Source organism: Centroberyx gerrardi, chromosome 7 (genome assembly GCF_048128805.1).
Source record: "Centroberyx gerrardi isolate f3 chromosome 7, fCenGer3.hap1.cur.20231027, whole genome shotgun sequence".
Lineage (NCBI taxonomy): Eukaryota > Metazoa > Chordata > Actinopteri > Beryciformes > Berycidae > Centroberyx > Centroberyx gerrardi.
The window spans coordinates 20,551,447-20,570,417 of record NC_136003.1 but is presented as its reverse complement, the minus strand read 5'-3'; the positions used below and the strand labels follow the sequence as shown (position 1 = coordinate 20,570,417).

Below are 18,971 nucleotides of genomic sequence, written 5' to 3'. Positions count from 1 at the left end.
TAACTCATTACTTCTATATTGCACCCTGCACCATTATATCATAATGCAATACAGGTTGTTTGAACATTTATTCCTCATGCTGTACAAGAAGTAAAAAACGGGGCATAAGTAGGCCTACATGTTTTCTAGTTACTATTGATGAATGAGATTTCTATTTTAATACTGAACATTTTTGTAGCTTTCTAGTAAGATGGGCTACTAGCAATTATCCAATGGTTACCAATTATTATTTCTTTTGCTATTCAATTTTATAAATGTACTAGTAAGTACTTAGACACTAGTAACTCATTAAATAGTTACTAGCATGCATTTCAATTTATTCTCGTCACTTTTATGCAAATTAAACATTTTCATTTTAGCCTTTGACACTGCATTTGAGATCAACACAAACTACTGGTTTCTATTTGAATTTTAACTAGTAACTATTCCAGTCGGTCATAAAAAGTGACTAGAAACAGTGGTGAATTACAAGTTACTTCTAGCTCTCACTGCTAAATATAACTTAGTAATATTTCGAGAAGTACTAGTCTCTATTTGAAATGAAAATTACATCTTTTTGACTTGTAATATTTTAAATTGAACTATCCAAATCCATTTGGAGAGTTCAAACTAATATATTGAATTAAATCATTAGTAAAAAGCAAAATTCTCATTCCAAATAGAGACAAGTGCTTACTGAAATGCTACAAGTATAGCAGTAGGTTTCCTCCCACATTCCAAAAAAACATGCAAGTCCTGTGAACTGGAGACTCTACACTGCCCATAGGTATGAATGTGAGTGTGACTGTCTGTCTGTGCTAGTCCTGTGATGGACTGGTGACCTGTCCAGGGGTGTTTCCCTGCCTTCTGCCCCCTGTGACTCTGAAAAGGATTAAACAGGTGCAGAAAATGAATGAATGAACCCTGTAGGTTTCATTGAGACAAATGATTAATAAAAGTAAAAACAGAAGTGACAAGAATAAATCAAAAGTTACTGGTGGTAAGTGTCTATTAAACAAATGATAAAAAGGCCATCCATACAATCATTTCATCCTCCTTTGATTAGTAAAATACATCTACTTCTCCATTCACCCTTATGAACAGTTACCACATTCATATGGTAACAAACATTACTGTATTTCTTGTCAAGTCATCTGTCATTACTGCACTTTCACTGTCAACAGCATGAGATTTGAATTAAGGAGCTGACCCACCTTAAAGACATAAAAATCTCCTATCTGTTAATGGTGTGAAAACAGTCTTTGTGTGCCGAGGATGACGACATCTCTTGCCAACAGGCTTGATGACATCATCAAGTCCTGTGATAGTGTCACTTTATGAAGAACAAAAGGATGGTGGGTCACTTGGTTGTGACTGAGTCCAGCCAGCTCAGCACCTCCTTAAGTCCCTGTCCAGAGCGTGCGCTGAGTTCCAGTGTTGTGATTGGCTGAGTAGCAGATACAATGATGTCATCCATTCTGAACAGCGACTTCATCTCTACCAGACTCATAGTACAAGGGACATCCCTGGAAAGGGGTGGAAAATAGCAAATGGTGGTGGTTCACAGCTTTCTCCAAGAGACAGAAATTGACATTGAATATGCCTTGTGTTAAACCTCTTTACTCTGACATTTTGTATTTATAGTAAGTAATAGGTGAGGAACAATGTGCATGCTTCACCTCTTGTTGAAGAGAACAAGTACTGAGGCAGTGCGCAGAGGCTCAGCGGAGAGGACCGACAGCAGCTGGATACAGGAGGAGGATATCTGCGTGATGTTGGCTGAGTCCACCACGAACTACGGAAAAACACAAAGCAATAACCATTCCATCAATCTACCATTCCAGAAGTGACGATGGAATAAAATCAGTCCCTCCAACAGGCTTCCTAACATATTTGACTGTCAGTCTCCCAGTGTCCCAGAAATATATGAATATGAAGAACATACAATGACAGAGGAGCAGTCAGTGAAGTAACTTGGCCAAATGGGGCCCATGCAGCCTCCCAGCTCTCTCACTGTCACTTTCTTCCTCTTCACTGTCAGGTCTGTCAGGTTGGTTCCCACCTGTGGCAGAGTAGAGATATTAGAAGGTGAGAGAGATGCACTGTCACACCAAAACTCAGCCTCGCACGCTTCGTTTACTGGTGTGAAAGACAAAACAGCAGTCAACCACCTGTCATTATTACTCACTGTAGGCAGAGTAGCAGGAGGTTCTCCCAGTTCAGACGATCCATGTGAAGTGAGCTGTTAAAACACCCTGTTAAGGAAAATGGTCACACAGCAGCCAGAGTTAACGTTATCTACTAGTTAACGTTATCTACTAACCACTACTAGCGTAACAGTTAGCTAAATGACGCCAACGTTAACAAGCAGCTAGCCTAGACAACATCCACTTTTCCAGCTGCACCACTATGTTTGTAGTTTTCAACAGTCAGCAGACCGCACAAAGGATATTTTGTAGGCGTTTTAACAACATCGTTTTTCCAACACCGGTAGCCCCGAGCAGCAAACACATTTCATTGCTGCTCATTCAGAAATGCTATTATAAACTCTTATTTTGAGGTACGCAGACATTAGCCAACGAGCTAGTAGCCTCGTTTGGTACCATGGCGACGCTCACGTGACAGCGTTAAGACGTTGTGATAGGGCGAAATATAAATCAATCATTCAAATCTTGTTTCTAATTGGTCACTGCTGCATTCGTCAAATGAAACGGAAGCAAAACAATACCAACTTCTTCCTCGAGAGTCCTCGTTCACATAACGGGAGCTGTCACAGACAGCCCCAAAACTTCGCACTGCATTAGCACCGAGGTGGGAGTGGTGTCACAGTACAGCAGAAAATACCTGTCAGTTCCTCTGGATTTGGATTTGGAAATCAACCATGGAAGCGAAGTTAAAGAAGGAGTTGGGGACCTCCATGCTAAAGTCAACTGGTCACTCCGGGGGTGGATGCATCAGCGAGGGCCAGAGTTATGATACTGACACCGGGAGAGTGTTCGTGAAGATAAATCACAAGAGTCAGGTTCTTTATTTCATCATGTTTTCTCTGTTAATGTACTGCCGTTTAGCCTTCATGTTAACTTCCATCCACCATCTATGCTAACTTAATTATCGTCCCATTCACTCTCTACAAGGACTTATTGAAATATTCAGTCTTAATGGGAAATCACATCACTGAATGAGAGATGAAACGAATTATTTGATGGTACTACTACAGGGAGAAGTCACCCTCCAAAAGCCACGTTTTAGCTTGTCTGCCAGTGGACTTTGTCCTCACATTGTGAAATAAAGAAAAATCAAATACTACACAACATTTTACCTCCACAAAATGCAAATCACCGTGTACGCCTATGCTACTGTAGTGCTAATCAGCCCACTTGCTTTGTTTTATTCAGGCCAAACGGATGTTTGATGGGGAACTGGCCAGCTTGGATGCCATCTTAAAGACAGAAACTGTAAAAGTCCCCAAGCCTGTGAAGGTGATTGAGCTTGACACAGGAGGAGCTGTATTTGTGATGGAACATCTGGACATGAGAGGTCTTAGCAAGTAAGAGCCATCTCGCATATATGGTATCGTCAATCTATCAATGATAGGGGAGTGACAAGTAGAGTAAATTTGAATACATTTATTCTTTTTTTTCTCTGAAATTCTTTCCCTATCCTCAAACCCTTTCTCATGTATAGGTACTCAAAGCACCTTGGAGAGCAATTGGCAGATCTGCATCTTCACAACAAGAGACAGCTGGATAAACAAAATAAGGAGCAGCAGACAGTGGGTAATTCACCTGAATAATAACCTCACTTAAGTACTGGCAGACCTATGGAAACACACAATAGGAATCTTTCCTTTTCCTGTCATTTCCACATTGACTCACTTCACTGAACAGCAAGGAACTTTATATGTTAACCCGGTGAGACTAATTGAGATGTATAACCTCTGTGAATGTACACAGGAAAAGGAGCTGGGCAGTCTGAGGTGCCTGTTGTTGACAAATTTGGCTTCAGTGTAACTACATGCTGTGGATACCTACCACAGGTAAAACATGGTATCACAGAGAACCCTGTATACAAGACCAAACTGGTCTGTCTTGTGGCCTCTAAAATATACCTGTAGTCTAGTAATATTACTGTATCCTGTAATTGTTTTCCCTTACCTCCCCAGGAAAATGAGTGGCAGGATGACTGGGTGACATTTTACTCCCAGCAGAGACTGCAGCACCAGCTTAACATGGTGGAGAAGTCTCATGGAGACAGGGAGGCCAGGGAACTATGGGCCCAGCTACAGGTACATCCTCCCTCAGCCCTCAGTATAAACAACACATGCATCTCTTTATTAATGGATCAATAGCTTGACAGTGCCACTTACATTATCTTCTCCATCATTGCTGTTTACAGCTGAAGATCCCTCAGTTGTTTGCAGATGTGGAGGTTGTCCCTGCTCTGGTCCATGGAGACTTATGGGGAGGCAACGTGGCGGAGTGCACAGAAGGCCCAGTCATCTTCGACCCCGCTTCCTTCTATGGCCACTCAGAGTTTGAGCTGGGCATTGCAGGCATGTTTGGCGGCTTCAGCAGCTCTTTTTACTCTGCTTACCATGACAAGATTCCCAAGGCACCGGGCTTCGCAAAGAGAAACCAGCTTTACCAACTCTTCCACTATCTGAATCACTGGAACCACTTTGGCGGTGGCTACAGAGGCTCTTCACTCAGGATTATGAAGGACCTAGTGAAATGACTGCACACTCACCCGCTTGTAAAAACCTTCACAGTCTTAAACTCAAGCCAAGTCTTATGAAAATGTTGACAGACACTAATTGACCTATGTCATTGCTGCTAATTGCTTAAGAGACTAAACCTATTCTAATGTCTATTATATTATGAAGATATTCCAGAGTCAACAGGAACATGGACACAGACAGAAGTCATTCCAACCCCTTCCCCTCTCAAAAACAAGAAAAACAAAAGTCACATCTTTCTTTTAACTTAAATTGTATGGTTGAACAAGGGCATGTTCACTATTGGTACTTTTAAAAAATCCATAACAGTGTGTTTAATAGGTTGTAGGTTGCCTACCAACTATGGATAAAAGTCAACATGCATACTGAATAATTTATCTGCGCCTTTGGTCGCCTGAAAATGATATCATGCGTAAAACAACCTGCAAAGTGTTGCTGTGTAGCAATGGATCCCTGCATTGTTAGTTGGCTTACCAATGCCTATCCAAAAATAAAACAAATGATGATCCAATCTGTTTGAGAGATTATTTGGAGCTTAACTGAGATAAAACTTGTGGAATGCTGTCATAGTCATAGTATTCACAGTAGAGAAACAGGCTGTATCGCAGTCTACACTATTGAATGCACTGATTTACAGTGCCCATTACTATTTACTAAAGGCAAGTGTTTGCAAACCATAGTTCTGGTCATCAGTCCTGATTGGTTAAATAATACACGTACACATGTGGTATGGTCTTAGGTTTTAACAGATAATTCAACTATTATTAAGTTATTACAGAAGTGTAGAACGACAAGAGCTTTTGTCCTCTGTTGGCTGTGTTAATTTGTATCTGTACGTCTACAGTTTCTGAGGCGCCATGAATGTGAACCTTCTCGCTTACCGTACCGGCCGGGGCGGGGACCAACAACTACACCACTGATGCCAGTGTTATTGCTCCGGTTTTGCTAAGTTAATTTCGTTGTACTGCACTTACATTCATTTTCACGATAATATGTCATTAACCCCGGTTAACCAAAGCCGCGTTGTATATGTTTTATAAACTCTTGTCGTTTTCCCAAGTTGTTTTCACACCCACACACATTCCGTTCGCTAGACATAACCAGTCGTAGCGCTAATGTTAGCTAGCTAGTTAATAGAACTGCTGCTAGCTGCTGTATGCTACGCTCACAAGCCACCTAAACCGCAAAGTCATCAGAGACATTTTTATAGTTGAAAGTCCAGCAAAATGGCTTTGGCGGAGACAGAAAATGGGTGTAACGGTGGTGATGGAGGAGGCGAACCCGACGTGATTGCCCAAGCTAGTGTCTTGGGGGGCTTCAGTGAGAGTGCCGAAACCCGAGCCTTGATCGCCAGCCTGCCGGAGGTCCATGGAGACATCGTGACAAGGGAGTCTGCTACACAGAGATTCCTGGGTGAGACAGACACCTTGGATGCATACTGTAACACAAAAAAAAAAAATCACGTATAACCTCAAATAGAATACGCCCTTTTTAGTCAGTGTTTTGGATCGTTGGCTTTAGCTTGCTGGCTAGTCACAAAAGTCAATGTTCTTATTTTCACAGTTATCATGAACAGATATCAGGAGCAGCCTCATCTGCTGGATCCACATCTAGGTAAAACACGACACGTTTAATTCACTTAGTAGTAGTAGTGCTGGTTGATCTTTGGAGAATGGACATATGATGAGCACCATTTGTTTATTTTCTCGTAGAATGGATGTTGAACATGATATTGGACTTAGTGAGGAGTGAGAAGTCTCCCCCCTTGCTGGTTCATCTGGGCTTCAAGTTTCTCTACATCATCTCTAAGGTCAGTCAGAAACAGAACTCTTGTTAGCGGGTACCAGCTTGTGCTCTGCTGAATCATTGTTACAGTGAAACCCACCAGACCAGGCTGCCTGTGTTTTTGTCTGACCAGGTGAGAGGCTATAAAGTCTTCATGCAGCTGTTTCCTCATGAGGTGGCCAATGTCCAGCCAGTTCTGGACCTGCTGTCCAGGCAGGATCCCAAAGACACTGAGGTGAGACTGGCATTAAATACTACTCTCCAAGAGAAAAAACAGCCAAGCCTACAGAGCAGTTCCACCTGTGTGGGTTTGTTCCTAAAGCTCGGCTTTTATTTTTATTGTTGTCGACTTTACCAATCATTTACCGATAATATGTCTCACCATCTACTCATCTTAGATTTGGGAAACTCGCTACATGCTGCTGTTGTGGCTGTCTATGACCTGCCTCATACCCTTTGACCTTTCACGTCTGGACGGCCATCTGGAGTCAGACGGTGGCCAGGCCAGAGAGCCCATCATGGACCGCATCCTAGCTATTGCTAAGGTAATAGCAGAATATTACATATTGTTAAGGCTATTTTGCTTTCATTGTGGACTTTATTGTATAACTCTAGGCCTAGCTCCGCATAATGGCAGGACTGTGTTATCAAGACTCGATGCTCCCCAAAAAAGAATCTAAAAGAAACAAATATGTGACAGTTAAGACACAGGGAACTTAATTCCCCATTAAACCTCTTCCTACAAAATCACACTTGGAAGACGATTAATGGCTAATAATTAGGGATGCACCGATCCGACTTTTTCAGTCCAGATACCGATACCGATAACTGGGCTTTGGGTATCGGCCGATACCGAGTACCGATCCGATACCAGTGTTTAATTAATAAACTGTAGGCTATGCCTCACTGTGTGGAAGAGACTGGGATCATTCTTTTATGTGTAAAGCAACATCAGGCTTGACTTTAACATTGCTTTCCTAACTTTGTAAAACAAAATGTAACAAATAAATACATAGATATACAGTAAATGTACTCAATTGTTATTTATTATTAAAATAATAAATAATCGTGCTCCAGCAACTTGGTAAAACATCTTCAAAATTAACAGGAATTACAATTCAAGTGTAAACCTTTTAAATGCAGCAACAAATTGGTCAGGAATTAAAATTCCAGTATAAAACAATACAACTGCATCAAATGAGAACAAAATGTAAACATTAAATCACAATTAAGTCACAAACTAGTGCAAACAAACTTGATAAATTAAATCACAATTCACACAAGTAGTATAAACAAGTAACTTGGTAAAAACAAAACATTAAAAATATGCAGAATAAGCCTAAATTACTGAAATAACTCTGGCTTAACTGGTAATCTTGCTTTATGAAACAGCCCTCAGAAAAAAAATCAAGGTATGTTAGTCTGACTATGTGTCGGCCGAATGGAGCAGCAGTACCTGACGAACACGGAAAACACTTTAAATCGTGTTGTGGCAGGAAACAACGTTGACCTACAGCCGAGTCCCCGTAAACCTTGGATTTATGAATGGAGTCTGGCTGGACGCGCTGATTGTATAATTGGTGGAAAACTACTTTACCTAGCAGGTTAAATGGCAGCCTGCTCGGCCGCGCGGTGACCCGGGAGAGTTTAAACATATAACCGAGACAAAGTATTCATGCAGGTGTGTTTTTAACTACCGAGCATCAGCACCGACCCCCGGTCAGCTCACCCCGACCCCGGCTCTGTTATGAGGGTTGGGCGCCAGGTTAGCTTGTTAACCTGGATGCTAGCTGCGGGAGGCTCGCGCCCCATGAGCGAGAATTCAGTGCGCGAGACGCTGCGCGCGGCAGGCGGGATCCTCCGGAGCTGCTGGACCTAGTTTAATACATCCATGTGCTGGACCGGAGGAGCCACCGGACGGACCGAAGGCAAATGGCCGGGTCTACCGGCGCGCTGCTGACGCATGACATAGTATGCGCACGTAGACATAAACATAGAATTTAATTGAATAGATCGGCCCCATTGTCACCGATACCTGATCCAGCTATTTGAGTCAGTATCGGACCGATATCCGATATCAGTATCGGATCGGTGCATCCCTACTAATAATCACTTCCTAACTGTCTGTAGTTAGAAAGTCAGTGACAGTCCAAGATTAAAGCAATAATTCAAACTCAAACTAAGGAACAAACCAAGGATATCTCTTCCTGACTAACTTTGTTTCACCAAAGAGAAGACTCTAAGAAGAGAGTCCATAAGCAGGTCTAAATGGATTTAACTAAATTTGTTAAGCCTTTGTAGGATTTGTAGCTATGTTTGTAGTTCCAGGGTTCATGTATTCAAAGAATGTTTTTATTATTTATAAATGATGCATAATGCTGATTAAGAGTTTGTGCTCTTACCATTGAATTTCATTAACTGAAATAGCAATCACAGCCTAAGCTGCTGTGACGGCCCACTCCTGGTCATTAATATGTATGAGAATACAAGAGGCACTCCCATGGGTGTATGCGTGTACTTTCTCCCCACCTGACCCCCTTTTTCTTTGGTTTAGTTGGTTGTTTGAGTGTCTCTTTTCTTAGTTCCCCTTTGAGGGAGCTTTGGTTTGGATTTGAAGGTGACACAACAAAATTGGTCAAATCCATTTAGTCCAGCTTGCCAGATGTCACTGGATGAATGAATATGTCTTGCAATGTACAATATGTTATGATGGCCTATAATTATTTCTACAGTCATGTTATTATATGAATAACATGCTTTTTGTTGTTTGCAGTCTTACTTAACTGTCACTGATAGCTCCAGGGATGCTGCATCTGTGTTGGTGTCAAAGTAAGTGTGCGACCACTATGATGCGATATTTTCACTGTACGATTATTGTCTCCAAAAATATCACAGGTTGAGGAGATATCACCACACTACCTTTTTTCCTAAAACTACTTTTTCCTAACTAAACTAAAACTAAATCACAGACTTATTTACCCACCTTTACCATACTTAGTATGTAATATCCATCAAATAGAGTGTGCATAATCAAAATATGGCATTTTCTTATCCTTAAAGATAAACCACACCCATTAACATCAACACCTTGTGTACTGGGTAGCCTACTAACAAAGTCAATGGTGATTGCATAGCTCTGTCTTGAAATCAAGTGGTTGATTGTCCACTTTATGTGTTTCATCTGAAGCCAACCTCAATCATGGACTCAAAAATCAAGTTATCTATGTAATCAAGGACAGCTTATTGTTCAAAAAACCCACAAACTACAAACTAGACAAGTTATTGGGTGTAATTCATTTTCCAACCAGTGGAGGGCAAACTTGTATTTGGGATGGCATCATTGATGTGAACACATATTTAGCCACATCATGTAACCTGTTATTGCTCTCTTGTCTTATTACACTTGACTGTGCAGGTTCATGACACGCCCTGATGTGAAGCAGAAGCGCCTGGGAGACTTCTTGGACTGGAGCCTCACCACTATATCCCAGGCCAATGACCAGTCAATGGGGGACATAGTAGTGCTGGATGGTGCTCTGCAGTCTCTGGTAAACACACAAGCTCACCAAGCACATTCATGTCCACTGTGTGTGTGTGTGTGTGCATGTGCGTGTGGCTGTGTGTGTATGTTTGTTTGTAGCCTGTGCAGTCTGTGCATGCGCACTGCTGTGTGCCTTCTCACTTGCAGAGGGTAGTTTACAAGAGCTGACATGACTGGTATGTTTCACACAATTGCTAATGTGGTTTTGGCAGGTGTGTAATGCACCTGCTGCGTGTGTTGGATCTGCTGCGTCAAGTGACTTGTGTGAAGTTAATCTACCGCTCTAAGCTAAACGGTTCTTCGGCAATTGAGAAAGGGGCCGTAGGACCTTAGTTCTGACGAAATCCCCATTTCCAACCCACCGTCTCTCCTGACGCCTGGAACATTAAGCCTACTCTCATTGCAAATCATTATTAATGATACAGTGTATTTTCAAATCACTTCTTATCAGCTATGCTAATTTAATGCAGCCCTCAAGCAAGAACATGACATTCATATTATTGGCACAGAAACTTGCACTACATGTTTAGAAACCGTCCCTTTTTGCTTCATGTCTGTGAGATGAAACTAGCTACAACCTATGTGGTGCTCGGGGCGTTTAAAACTGGCTCTGTGTATTCAGAGAGCAAGCCTGCGGGTCCCATACTTACTCTTCAGTTATTTTTCTGTGGATATTCAGGGAAAAAATGCTGCAAAGACTTAAGAATGTAAGTGTCCAGGAGGATGAAACTGGCTAATATGAAATGTGGTGCTGAGAGAGATGGGTTATTATTATTTTTGAATCCTTTGTCAGTGAAATATATTGTTTAAAAATGTGTGATGCATTCACAAATGTAAATGCTGTAGGTTTAGCCTATATACCGTAGTATCTTGAATTGATTTGGTCGTCTTGTTTGTGTCCCCTAGGCACAGCTTTTCAAACATGGAAAACGAGATGACTTACTACAGTATGGTAAGTGTCCTTTCAGTGGTTATGCCTACCTGCAGTGAAATAATCAATTAACATAACTAATTTGCTTTTATTCCAAATAAATTGGTCTCATAAGCTTCTCAGCAGGACTAGAGTAGTTGAGTTGGCCACAGCCTGATAGAAATTTCAATCCTATTTGAAAAAAAACAACATGGAAAATGGTTAATATGATTTATGGAAATACTTGATTGTATAACTTCACTCCAGGGGCAAAATTGTTTTTAGATTGTAGATTCTTCTTCATATGATAAAGCTTTTTGTATATCATAAAACATGTAAACACCCTGTGCAATCTGTGCTATAAAGGTAAATTCATCAACTTTCTAGCACTTTTCTAAACTGCCTTGCATAGACATTTGATGTTCTTCTTCAATCTACCGCTCATGTCATTTTGATTATGTTTTTGTATGTATTCTATTGTTGTATTTAGATGAGGAAAGCCTTTCTCACATTTTACATAAGAAGTGTAACAGTGGAAGGGGAACATAACAAAATGCCAGTATTTGGCAGTTTTACTATGCCATGAAACAGCCATTCACTAATACAAATGAAAGAAAAAGTGACTGTTTTATGTATTATACATTTTATGGATGTATGGGCATAATTTACAGTTCCGATCAGTTATCACTGCTGTAATGTGAAAGTCAGTTGGGAGTTAAAGCTCACAGAAGTATTCCATGACCCTGCAAAGTCAGTGTCACATTCATTATAAATGGAGCAACTTTGGTTCTGTGGCTTGATGACATCACAAATTATAGCTGTATAATCTGTAATAGATTTTGGCATAGTGAGTAGGGAAACCACCCCTCAACAGAAGGACTAGGATTTAAGCTCCTGTGACATAAAGCATGCGTCCTGCCGAAGTGTTGGTGAGCAAAATGCTGAATCCATAGCACCTCCGGTGGCGCTGTTCTGTACCCGACTGTGCTCTCTGACCCGCCTGTGGAGGGGACAAGCAAAAACTGAATGTCTCCTCTCAGGGATCAATATAAAGTATCACGTTGTTACGTTATTAGTCTTTGTTCAGTTGTTTTTGCCTGTGGTACAGAGTTGTTCGTGTTCGCAAATCTTTATCGAAATGTTCTAAGCCAGAGGGGTAGTATTTGAATGCCTAGATCAGGTGATGTTTCCCTTTAAAAAATGATAATAACAGAATTGTGATAACAGAGAGCACCTCCATACATAAATATGGTGTGTGATGGTCTGTGATTTTATTGGACATCTGATCCAGTGCAACTTTCTGGCTACTTGCGTCACTTTGTGTAGAGAGAATCCAGTTGCAGCCAGCGTGTAAGCCTAGTCCACACCAGCTATAATGGTTTGTTGTTGGTGTAACTGTAAACTGCAAACATATGTACATTTTTAAATCTGTCAGTAGTCAACATAGCGAGGATTCTTTCTAGCCAAAAGGAACCCTGTAACCGCATGATGAAAAAAATGTGTCTTCAATATTTTTTTATTTGCTGTACTTTTATCTCTGTGCTATTGTTTGCTGCTGCAATGACTTGAATACATTTCGTCTCAGAGATAAATAAACTTTATCTTAAAGGAATGCACAGAGTTTTTAGAAGATTTGCCCACTGGTCAACCTACTCATTAAGTGATGAGAACATGAACACCAAATCATCACTGTGTCCTTGGCAGAGCCCCATGTTAAGATGATATACGGGGACACATGGATGATATCAATGTGTTGTTTGTATTTCAATTACAGTATTACAACAGATAACATTTATCTGCTGGTATATTTGTTCCACAGCTCCTACAGTTCTGCAGTGTCTGGAGCAGAAACGTATATCAGAGAGCAGCCAGGCTACGCTGAGGAAGCTGGGTGTCAAACTGATCCAGAGGCTTGGCCTCACCTTCCTGAAGCCACGTCTGGCCAAGTGGAGGTCAGACACAAGACTTGCCCTTTATATCTAACTGTGAAAACTAGGTCCACTGCCAAAATGAGTCAAGTAAAACTTTATTTGTATAGCACTTTTTATACACAAGGAAATTTACTGTGCTTTTGCACAGCATAAAACTTAGACTATATTAAGTCCAGAGACATTGTTACTGTCAATGTAAAGACACTTGTTGATATTAAACCAGCAGTGATTCCCACCTCCCCATACACAAATTGGACACTGCTTAATGACAGGTCTCTTGCCAGCTAGACTTTTAATGGTCAGTGATGTCATATATGTATATCACAACAAACCTAATTTTATTTTACTTATGGAGATCTGGCTGGACCAAATGGGAAACGGAGCTGATCAAAACTTAACCCCTGAAATTTGTGTGTCAAAAGCGTGTGTGTGTGTGTGTTTGTGTTTTTTTTCAGGTACCAGAGAGGAAACCGCTCCCTAGCAGCCAACCTCTCCGTGTCCCAGTCTACATCAACCGTTGCCGCTGTGACTCCTGATATTGAGATGCAGGACCAGGAGGAGGACTACGACATTCCTGAAGAAGTGGAGAACGTTATTGGTCCGTCTCTGCCTCCGCTCAGTTGTTTATAAACCTTGTCAGTACTGTGTTATTGCATCACCTCTGCTCAGGCAATGACATGTTTGTATGTGTGTTATTTCACAGAGCAACTGCTGGTGGGACTGAAAGACAAGGAAACAATTGTGCGCTGGTCTGCAGCTAAGGGGTAAAATCTGCGCATGTGTCACTGATATAATATATAATGTGAAGACATCATTATTGCTCATTATTCTCTGTGTTAGTCTTTACATCAAAGGTACCTCTTTTGAAAAACTGTTGATGTGTTACAGCAATTGTCTGTTTTCTATCTGTCAGCATTGGGAGGGTGACTGGGAGGCTTCCCAAGGAGCTGGCAGATGAGGTGGTTGGATCAGTGCTGGACTGCTTCAGGTAAGATCACACTGGAGGCATATTGGCTCGCTCCATCTGTCACGCTATGCAACTTTAATCTCAGTTTGTCATTCATCATTTATTATGTCTTTTAGTGTTTTTTTTTTTTGTCCCTGTGTGACCTAGTGTGTTGACCTGTGTTGTGTGCTTTTTTTTAGCTTCCAGGAAACAGACAACGCTTGGCATGGAGGTTGTCTGGCACTGGCAGAGCTGGGCAGGAGAGGCCTGCTGCTGCCTTCCAGACTGCCAGACGGTAGGTGTCGACAAAATTCACATTATAATAGTCATCATAAGACACATGGATTATTGTTTCAAGTCAGTTTTTATGTTTGTTTGTTTTTTTCTATTCAACACATCAGCAATATTTACATAACCACAACCCCTGTAGTCAACTTTATACATTACAAAAAAAAACCATTTGTTCAGATTTAAATATTAAAACCCCTTATAAACAGTGTCTTTCACCTTTTCCAATGAAGTGTGAGACATAATATACACATTTAGCTACCTGTGACATCAAGTCTCTGCATATAAGCAGATTTGTTTTGCAGTTGACCTTGTGGACGTACCACAGAAATGTCACATGCTGCTCCTGTTATAATTCTCTAATTTTTCAGTGCTTGGTAAACATTTGAACGTTTGACATTCTAGAAGTTGATCTTTTCATGTGTAGGCTTGCAGTTGTGAAAGTTAGAGATAGTCTGTCCAAATATTATACCGTTCAGAGTTTACATAGTCTATAGTTGTTAGCAACAACGAGGCCTCCTCCTCACAGCCCGCCCTGACTCTTTCCCCTTTGCTCTCTTGTTTGGTTTCTGGCAGTTGTGCACAGCCTGGCCACTGCTTGCTCTTTTCAGCCCCCTTGGCTTAGTGTTCTGCCCAGCCTTGGTTGGGTAGTTGGTCTTCTCCATAAGGGCCAGAGCTGGAGGAGAGACGGAGTCTGGGCCAACCTCTGTGGACTCCTCTGAGGGGCTGTCTGTAGCGCTGATGCCGCACGAAGAGGCGGCAGAGCTTGCGCTGGCTAGCTGACAGAGTGCCAGTGCCGCAGTTTGCCTCTGGTCACAAGGTTCCTCATCCAGCTGGCTATCCGGCCTCTGCTGAAGACCTTCCGAAGGGCTGATGGTGGAGCAGCGGTCTGGGCTGCCGTGTGGGGCTCTGAGGCTGAGGTTCAGAGGCAGTTCCTCGCCTTGCATTTTCTCTGTATCAGGGCAGGTCGCTCTGTGGTCAGATGGGCCGGTTTCTTTGTCCTGGTCCCTTGTTGAGAGATTGAGGGGAGCCAGATCTTCCTCTGTATTGTCTTCATCATCTTGTTCTGACAAAGAGTCAGGACATTCCTCAGAAACAGACATGGAGATATACCTGCTGTTCTCAGCTGACCTGAGAAAGAGAGAGAGACAGAGAGAGAGAATGCAATTATAACATAGTTCAATTAAGCTAAGTTTAATTTTCATTGATTTGCAATTTGTTTCTTGATAGATAATGAATATGGTGATTTTACTTACCCTCCATTCACATGCAGAGTTCTTAGCTGCAGCAGGGTTTGTGCGGAGTCCTCTTGTCTTAGATCTGTTCGAATGGGTTGCGAGGCTGGAGCTGTGTGTCTTAGTTGGGCGGTGGACTGGGGCTCACCCAGGACAGTGTAGTGTGGGGCCTCTGTGTCCCTCTGGATGATGTGTGAATGGCTGGGTCTGTCAGGGGACCCCGAGGCCGAACAGCCCGCCTTAGGGCTCAGCCTGGTTTCCTTGTCTCCACTTTGCCCCTGGTTGCTCTCCTCCTCTGCGGGTCTGTTGTGGGGTTCATGACTGGGACGCGGGTGCATGTATAAGTTGTAATCCTTAGGCCCAAAGGCTGGGCCATACAAATCCAAAAGATACCTGGATCCTGGGATGGGCATGGAGAGCTCATGGGGTCTGTACAGGCTGTAATGCAGAGGGGGCCCCACGTGAAGGGAGTGGCAGTATGGGTACTGGGGGAAGAGGGAAGTGTGAGCTGGGCCAATGGGTTGTGGTACCACTGGCCTCTGGGGGTCCAGAAACTCTGGTCGGAAGGAAGAAGGGTTTGACTCGTTCACATGGTGGTTTCCTGGGAGGTAGTAGGGCGGGTACAGGGGGCGGTCAGGCAGATAAGGAGAGTATTCAGGAACCATGGGAGGGGGGAAAGGTTTTAAGGGAATGGACGATGAAAGCGTGCCCCATGGGAAGGCAGGGTGGCTGAAAGTTGGGACAGGGGGTTGCGGATCTTCTGACTTCTGCACGGGTGACTTGAAGGCCTCTGCTCCGTCACGGTTGGGTGTGACAGGAGAGAAGGCAGATGGGCGTGGCAGAGACTTGGCTTCTTTGTTCTCCCTGTTCTCTCTCTCTGTAGCTGGATTTGGTTTCGCCACACTCTGACTATCCTTCCTGACTGGACTGTCACAGCCGACATCCACTTCTTCCATCTCATCCCCACTCCTACCGTCTTCGGATTTGTTCTCCACCACACCTCCCTGTTTCTCGGGACTAATGGTCTGAATTGCAGGAGGGGGACCTGAGCTATCCTTTAGTTTGACAGGAGAAGGGATTCCCTTTGCTAAGGGCTTGACCTGTCTGGCTGTTTGCCCACCTTTCTGCGACACCAGGGAGATGGAGTTTTTACACAGGTTGTATTTCATGTGGTTGAAGAGATGGGACTTCTCGTTGCAGGTGAAAGGACACTGGAAACACTGGTACTTGAAGGGCTTGCCTGGTGGTCGGGGAATGTAGTGGGGCCTCTTTGGCTTGCGTTCCTGAACCATGTCCATCTTGACTCTTGTGTACTTTCACTGAAAAAACACAGAGTAGACATGGCAGTTGAAGAATTAGTTGTGTTGACATTTCTACCAGCTCCTCTTTTCAGATATAGCTCTTGGAGAAAATCAGGTTTAAGCATAAAAGAGGCACTCATTGTGAATCATTGTAGGTGTAGTGCCACATTCTCACTGAATTGACTCAGGAGTATTAGGCTAATAGAGTTGCTTGACTGGTTCAGGTGCAGAGCGGCTCACAGTGGAAGGTTTTTCTTTCCATGTTTCCTCAGCTGCTCAGGCAGAAAAATCCCTAGCTGCACAAAACACTGCACCCTCAGGCTAATCTATTCCTGCAGCTGCTACTTCACGTTGGACACCAAACATTGGGAAATAGTCAAATATGAAAACGTACAGTATATACTGTATGCAAAATACCCACACGTTTGCATAGGTGCACTCGTGTTCCAGTGTGGTTTTGGTTGATTGGCGGCAACCTACAAACGCCTCTACTTGGCGTGCATCTGTCCGTCTGTCTATCTGTTCTCTTAATCATTTCACTCATCTATTCCATAATTCCATTCCCGCTAAGATGCTAGGTAGGCAGGAGTTTGGCAGACTAGGCACTCACTAAGGCAGACCTGGAGGGCATGTCGAGACTTGCTTTCTCTCTCTACCCTACTAAACTCTATGCTGTCGGCGTGGGAACCACTAGCCACCTGCTTCCCATGACTACACCTGCGGGATGCACTCGGCTCCCATTCATCACCTAATGAGCTCACCAAGTCTGGAGAGACAGAGAGTATGAGTGGGAGCTCTTCAAGGAATGCCCATGATGCAACAGGCCAGCATGAGTAGCAGCAGTTGAAACCAGCCATTCGAATGAAAGCCTGAACAGACACCTAAAGCTGCGAGTTAGGCGTTGCTGGCTGCTGCTTGGAGGAACCTGCTTGTCATGCACTGTCGCAAGAAGTTGTCACTCAAGTTTCTGTCCAGGTGTAGTAGCACGCAAAGCCACTCCCTTCTTAAGAACAAATTGATTTGGAAATCCTTTTGTTAATGTGTCCCCTCACCGTGAATGTAATCCAGTCAAAACTAAAGAAAGAGTTATTTGTTTTATATGAGCTCATATGATGCCTTACTAATATTAGGCTACGTACAGAACAGTCTGCCGATAGTTGTTCAAAATGTTCAAAAGGCAATATTCTAGTTCTAAGTATCTTCTTGAACTGTTTTTTGTGGAGCTCTTTACCAGGTGCATTCAGCACTGTCTGTGCGTTGTTCCAGGCAGTGCAGGCAGCAGATAATTAAAATCCACAGGTAACAGGTGCATAGCTTATTACTACCCCAAATACACCTGTACCCTCTCAAAGCAGTAACAGTCATTGCCAACAGCACACGGGCCCTCTGATGGAGTACCATAAATAAGTAACTGGTCTCTCTAAGTCCCGATATTGTTAACTTAATGCTTAAAATTGTCTTACCTGTTCTGGTTGTGGCAACAATGTCTCCGGAGTATTTGGTCTGCAACAGAGAGCCTCTCCACGATGCACAGCCAGTGTTGATGTCTGGACGGGATATTCTCTACAATATGCGTTTAAGTCCGGAGTGTGTTTGTGAGTGTGTGATCGTGTGTGTGATCGTGTGTGTGATCGTGTGTGTGATCGTGTATGTGTGCGCTCCACTTAGTGATGTTTAGTTGTGTGGTGAGTTCCTCTCTCTGAGCTGTTGTCTCACTGGGAGGTGTGGCCTCAGCCCAAACAGCAGGGCCCTCAGGCAACATTGATGTACCTGATATTAGTCAAGCCTCAAGCGATGATTTACATGATGGAGGGGGCTCTCCCTCCCTCTTCCTCTTTCCTGTTATATCTCTCTCTTCTCTTTTGTAGAAATGACCACATAGGCATCATCAGGTTGGGTAGAGCAAGCATTATTTTGCTTTTACTGTAAATAACTTGTTGATTGAAATCAAAGCGTCAAGTTTCGAGTTAACTTGAACAGCAACCTGAAAAGATGGTGAACACGACATTTGCATACTGGCAGATAAAGTTGGTGCTGACACTGTTTAGTTTTACCTGACTTTTTATGTTAACAAAAGGAGTGTTCAGGAATGCAATGCTACAGAATCTGACTAAAGTTAGAGCATTTACTTAAGGAACGGCGAATATAGTATATTGCTAACCACTTAACTTCTAAAATATAACCATCCTAACCATGTTGTGCTTCCTCTCCCTGCTATTACATATGTATTTGTATAGAAGTAATAATTAGGAAATTATTATGTATGAGAACACTGATATAATTGATGTTGTTCTCAAAGAGGAAAGGGACCACAAAGTAA

At 42.7% G+C, this 18,971-nt stretch overlaps 4 protein-coding genes across 5 annotated transcripts in view; 2 read left to right on the top strand and 2 right to left on the bottom strand.

The window, feature by feature from the left end:
- Positions 1-22: 22 nt before the first annotated feature.
- On the bottom strand, positions 23-2,538 carry arl16 (ADP-ribosylation factor-like 16). The gene is made up of 5 exons (XM_071922895.2): positions 2,432-2,538; positions 2,168-2,223; positions 1,925-2,041; positions 1,659-1,774; positions 23-1,505 (listed from the first exon to the last, which is right to left on the bottom strand). Exons 1-5 carry the CDS (start codon positions 2,505-2,507, stop codon positions 1,340-1,342), a joined length of 531 nt encoding a protein of 176 aa, XP_071778996.2. The 5' UTR covers positions 2,508-2,538; the 3' UTR covers positions 23-1,339.
- Positions 2,539-2,735: 197 nt separating this feature from the next.
- fn3krp (fructosamine 3 kinase related protein) lies at positions 2,736-5,217 on the top strand. Of its 2 annotated transcripts, none has more exons than XM_071922882.1 (6): positions 2,736-3,001; positions 3,375-3,526; positions 3,664-3,755; positions 3,933-4,015; positions 4,142-4,264; positions 4,375-5,217. In XM_071922882.1, exons 1-6 carry the CDS (start codon positions 2,861-2,863, stop codon positions 4,711-4,713), a joined length of 930 nt encoding a protein of 309 aa, XP_071778983.1. In that variant the 5' UTR covers positions 2,736-2,860; the 3' UTR covers positions 4,714-5,217. The 2 variants fall into 2 exon arrangements, with proteins under 2 accessions (XP_071778983.1, XP_071778984.1); XM_071922883.1 differs by having other exon boundaries at positions 2,900-2,996.
- Positions 5,218-5,621: 404 nt separating this feature from the next.
- Positions 5,622-18,971, top strand: part of tbcd (tubulin folding cofactor D) — a 30,401-nt gene continuing 17,051 nt past the window's right edge. Inside the window, exons 1-13 of the mRNA XM_078284487.1 lie at positions 5,622-6,127; positions 6,278-6,328; positions 6,427-6,524; positions 6,633-6,734; positions 6,898-7,044; positions 9,273-9,328; positions 9,915-10,047; positions 10,947-10,992; positions 12,770-12,902; positions 13,337-13,479; positions 13,585-13,645; positions 13,795-13,869; positions 14,028-14,122. Coding sequence (XP_078140613.1) covers positions 5,941-6,127; positions 6,278-6,328; positions 6,427-6,524; positions 6,633-6,734; positions 6,898-7,044; positions 9,273-9,328; positions 9,915-10,047; positions 10,947-10,992; positions 12,770-12,902; positions 13,337-13,479; positions 13,585-13,645; positions 13,795-13,869; positions 14,028-14,122 — 1,327 coding nt within the window. The 5' untranslated portion in view covers positions 5,622-5,940. The remainder of the gene's footprint in view (positions 6,128-6,277; positions 6,329-6,426; positions 6,525-6,632; positions 6,735-6,897; positions 7,045-9,272; positions 9,329-9,914; positions 10,048-10,946; positions 10,993-12,769; positions 12,903-13,336; positions 13,480-13,584; positions 13,646-13,794; positions 13,870-14,027; positions 14,123-18,971) is intronic.
- znf750 (zinc finger protein 750) lies at positions 14,150-18,315 on the bottom strand. Its single transcript, XM_071922889.2, has 3 exons — positions 18,115-18,315; positions 15,372-16,669; positions 14,150-15,246 (listed from the first exon to the last, which is right to left on the bottom strand). Exons 2-3 carry the CDS (start codon positions 16,646-16,648, stop codon positions 14,616-14,618), a joined length of 1,908 nt encoding a protein of 635 aa, XP_071778990.1. The 5' UTR covers positions 16,649-16,669; positions 18,115-18,315; the 3' UTR covers positions 14,150-14,615.

Excerpts from the sequence above, each read along its gene's own strand:
- arl16 (XM_071922895.2), bottom strand. The coding sequence starts at position 2,507 with ATGAGCAGCAATGAAATGTGTTTGCTGCTCGGGGCTACCGGTGTTGGA. Across the intron at positions 2,224-2,431 it reads GTTGTTAAAACGCCTACAAA|AGCTCACTTCACATGGATCG; the intron begins ATATCCTTTGTG and ends GGGTGTTTTAAC. Across the intron at positions 1,775-1,924 it reads CTGACTGCTCCTCTGTCATT|TTCGTGGTGGACTCAGCCAA; the intron begins GTATGTTCTTCA and ends GTTTTTCCGTAG.
- fn3krp (XM_071922882.1), top strand. The coding sequence starts at position 2,861 with ATGGAAGCGAAGTTAAAGAAGGAGTTGGGGACCTCCATGCTAAAGTCA. Across the intron at positions 3,527-3,663 it reads GACATGAGAGGTCTTAGCAA|GTACTCAAAGCACCTTGGAG; the intron begins GTAAGAGCCATC and ends TCTCATGTATAG. Across the intron at positions 3,756-3,932 it reads TAAGGAGCAGCAGACAGTGG|GAAAAGGAGCTGGGCAGTCT; the intron begins GTAATTCACCTG and ends GAATGTACACAG.
- znf750 (XM_071922889.2), bottom strand. The coding sequence starts at position 16,648 with ATGGACATGGTTCAGGAACGCAAGCCAAAGAGGCCCCACTACATTCCC. Across the intron at positions 15,247-15,371 it reads ACTCTGCATGTGAATGGAGG|GTCAGCTGAGAACAGCAGGT; the intron begins GTAAGTAAAATC and ends TCTCTTTCTCAG.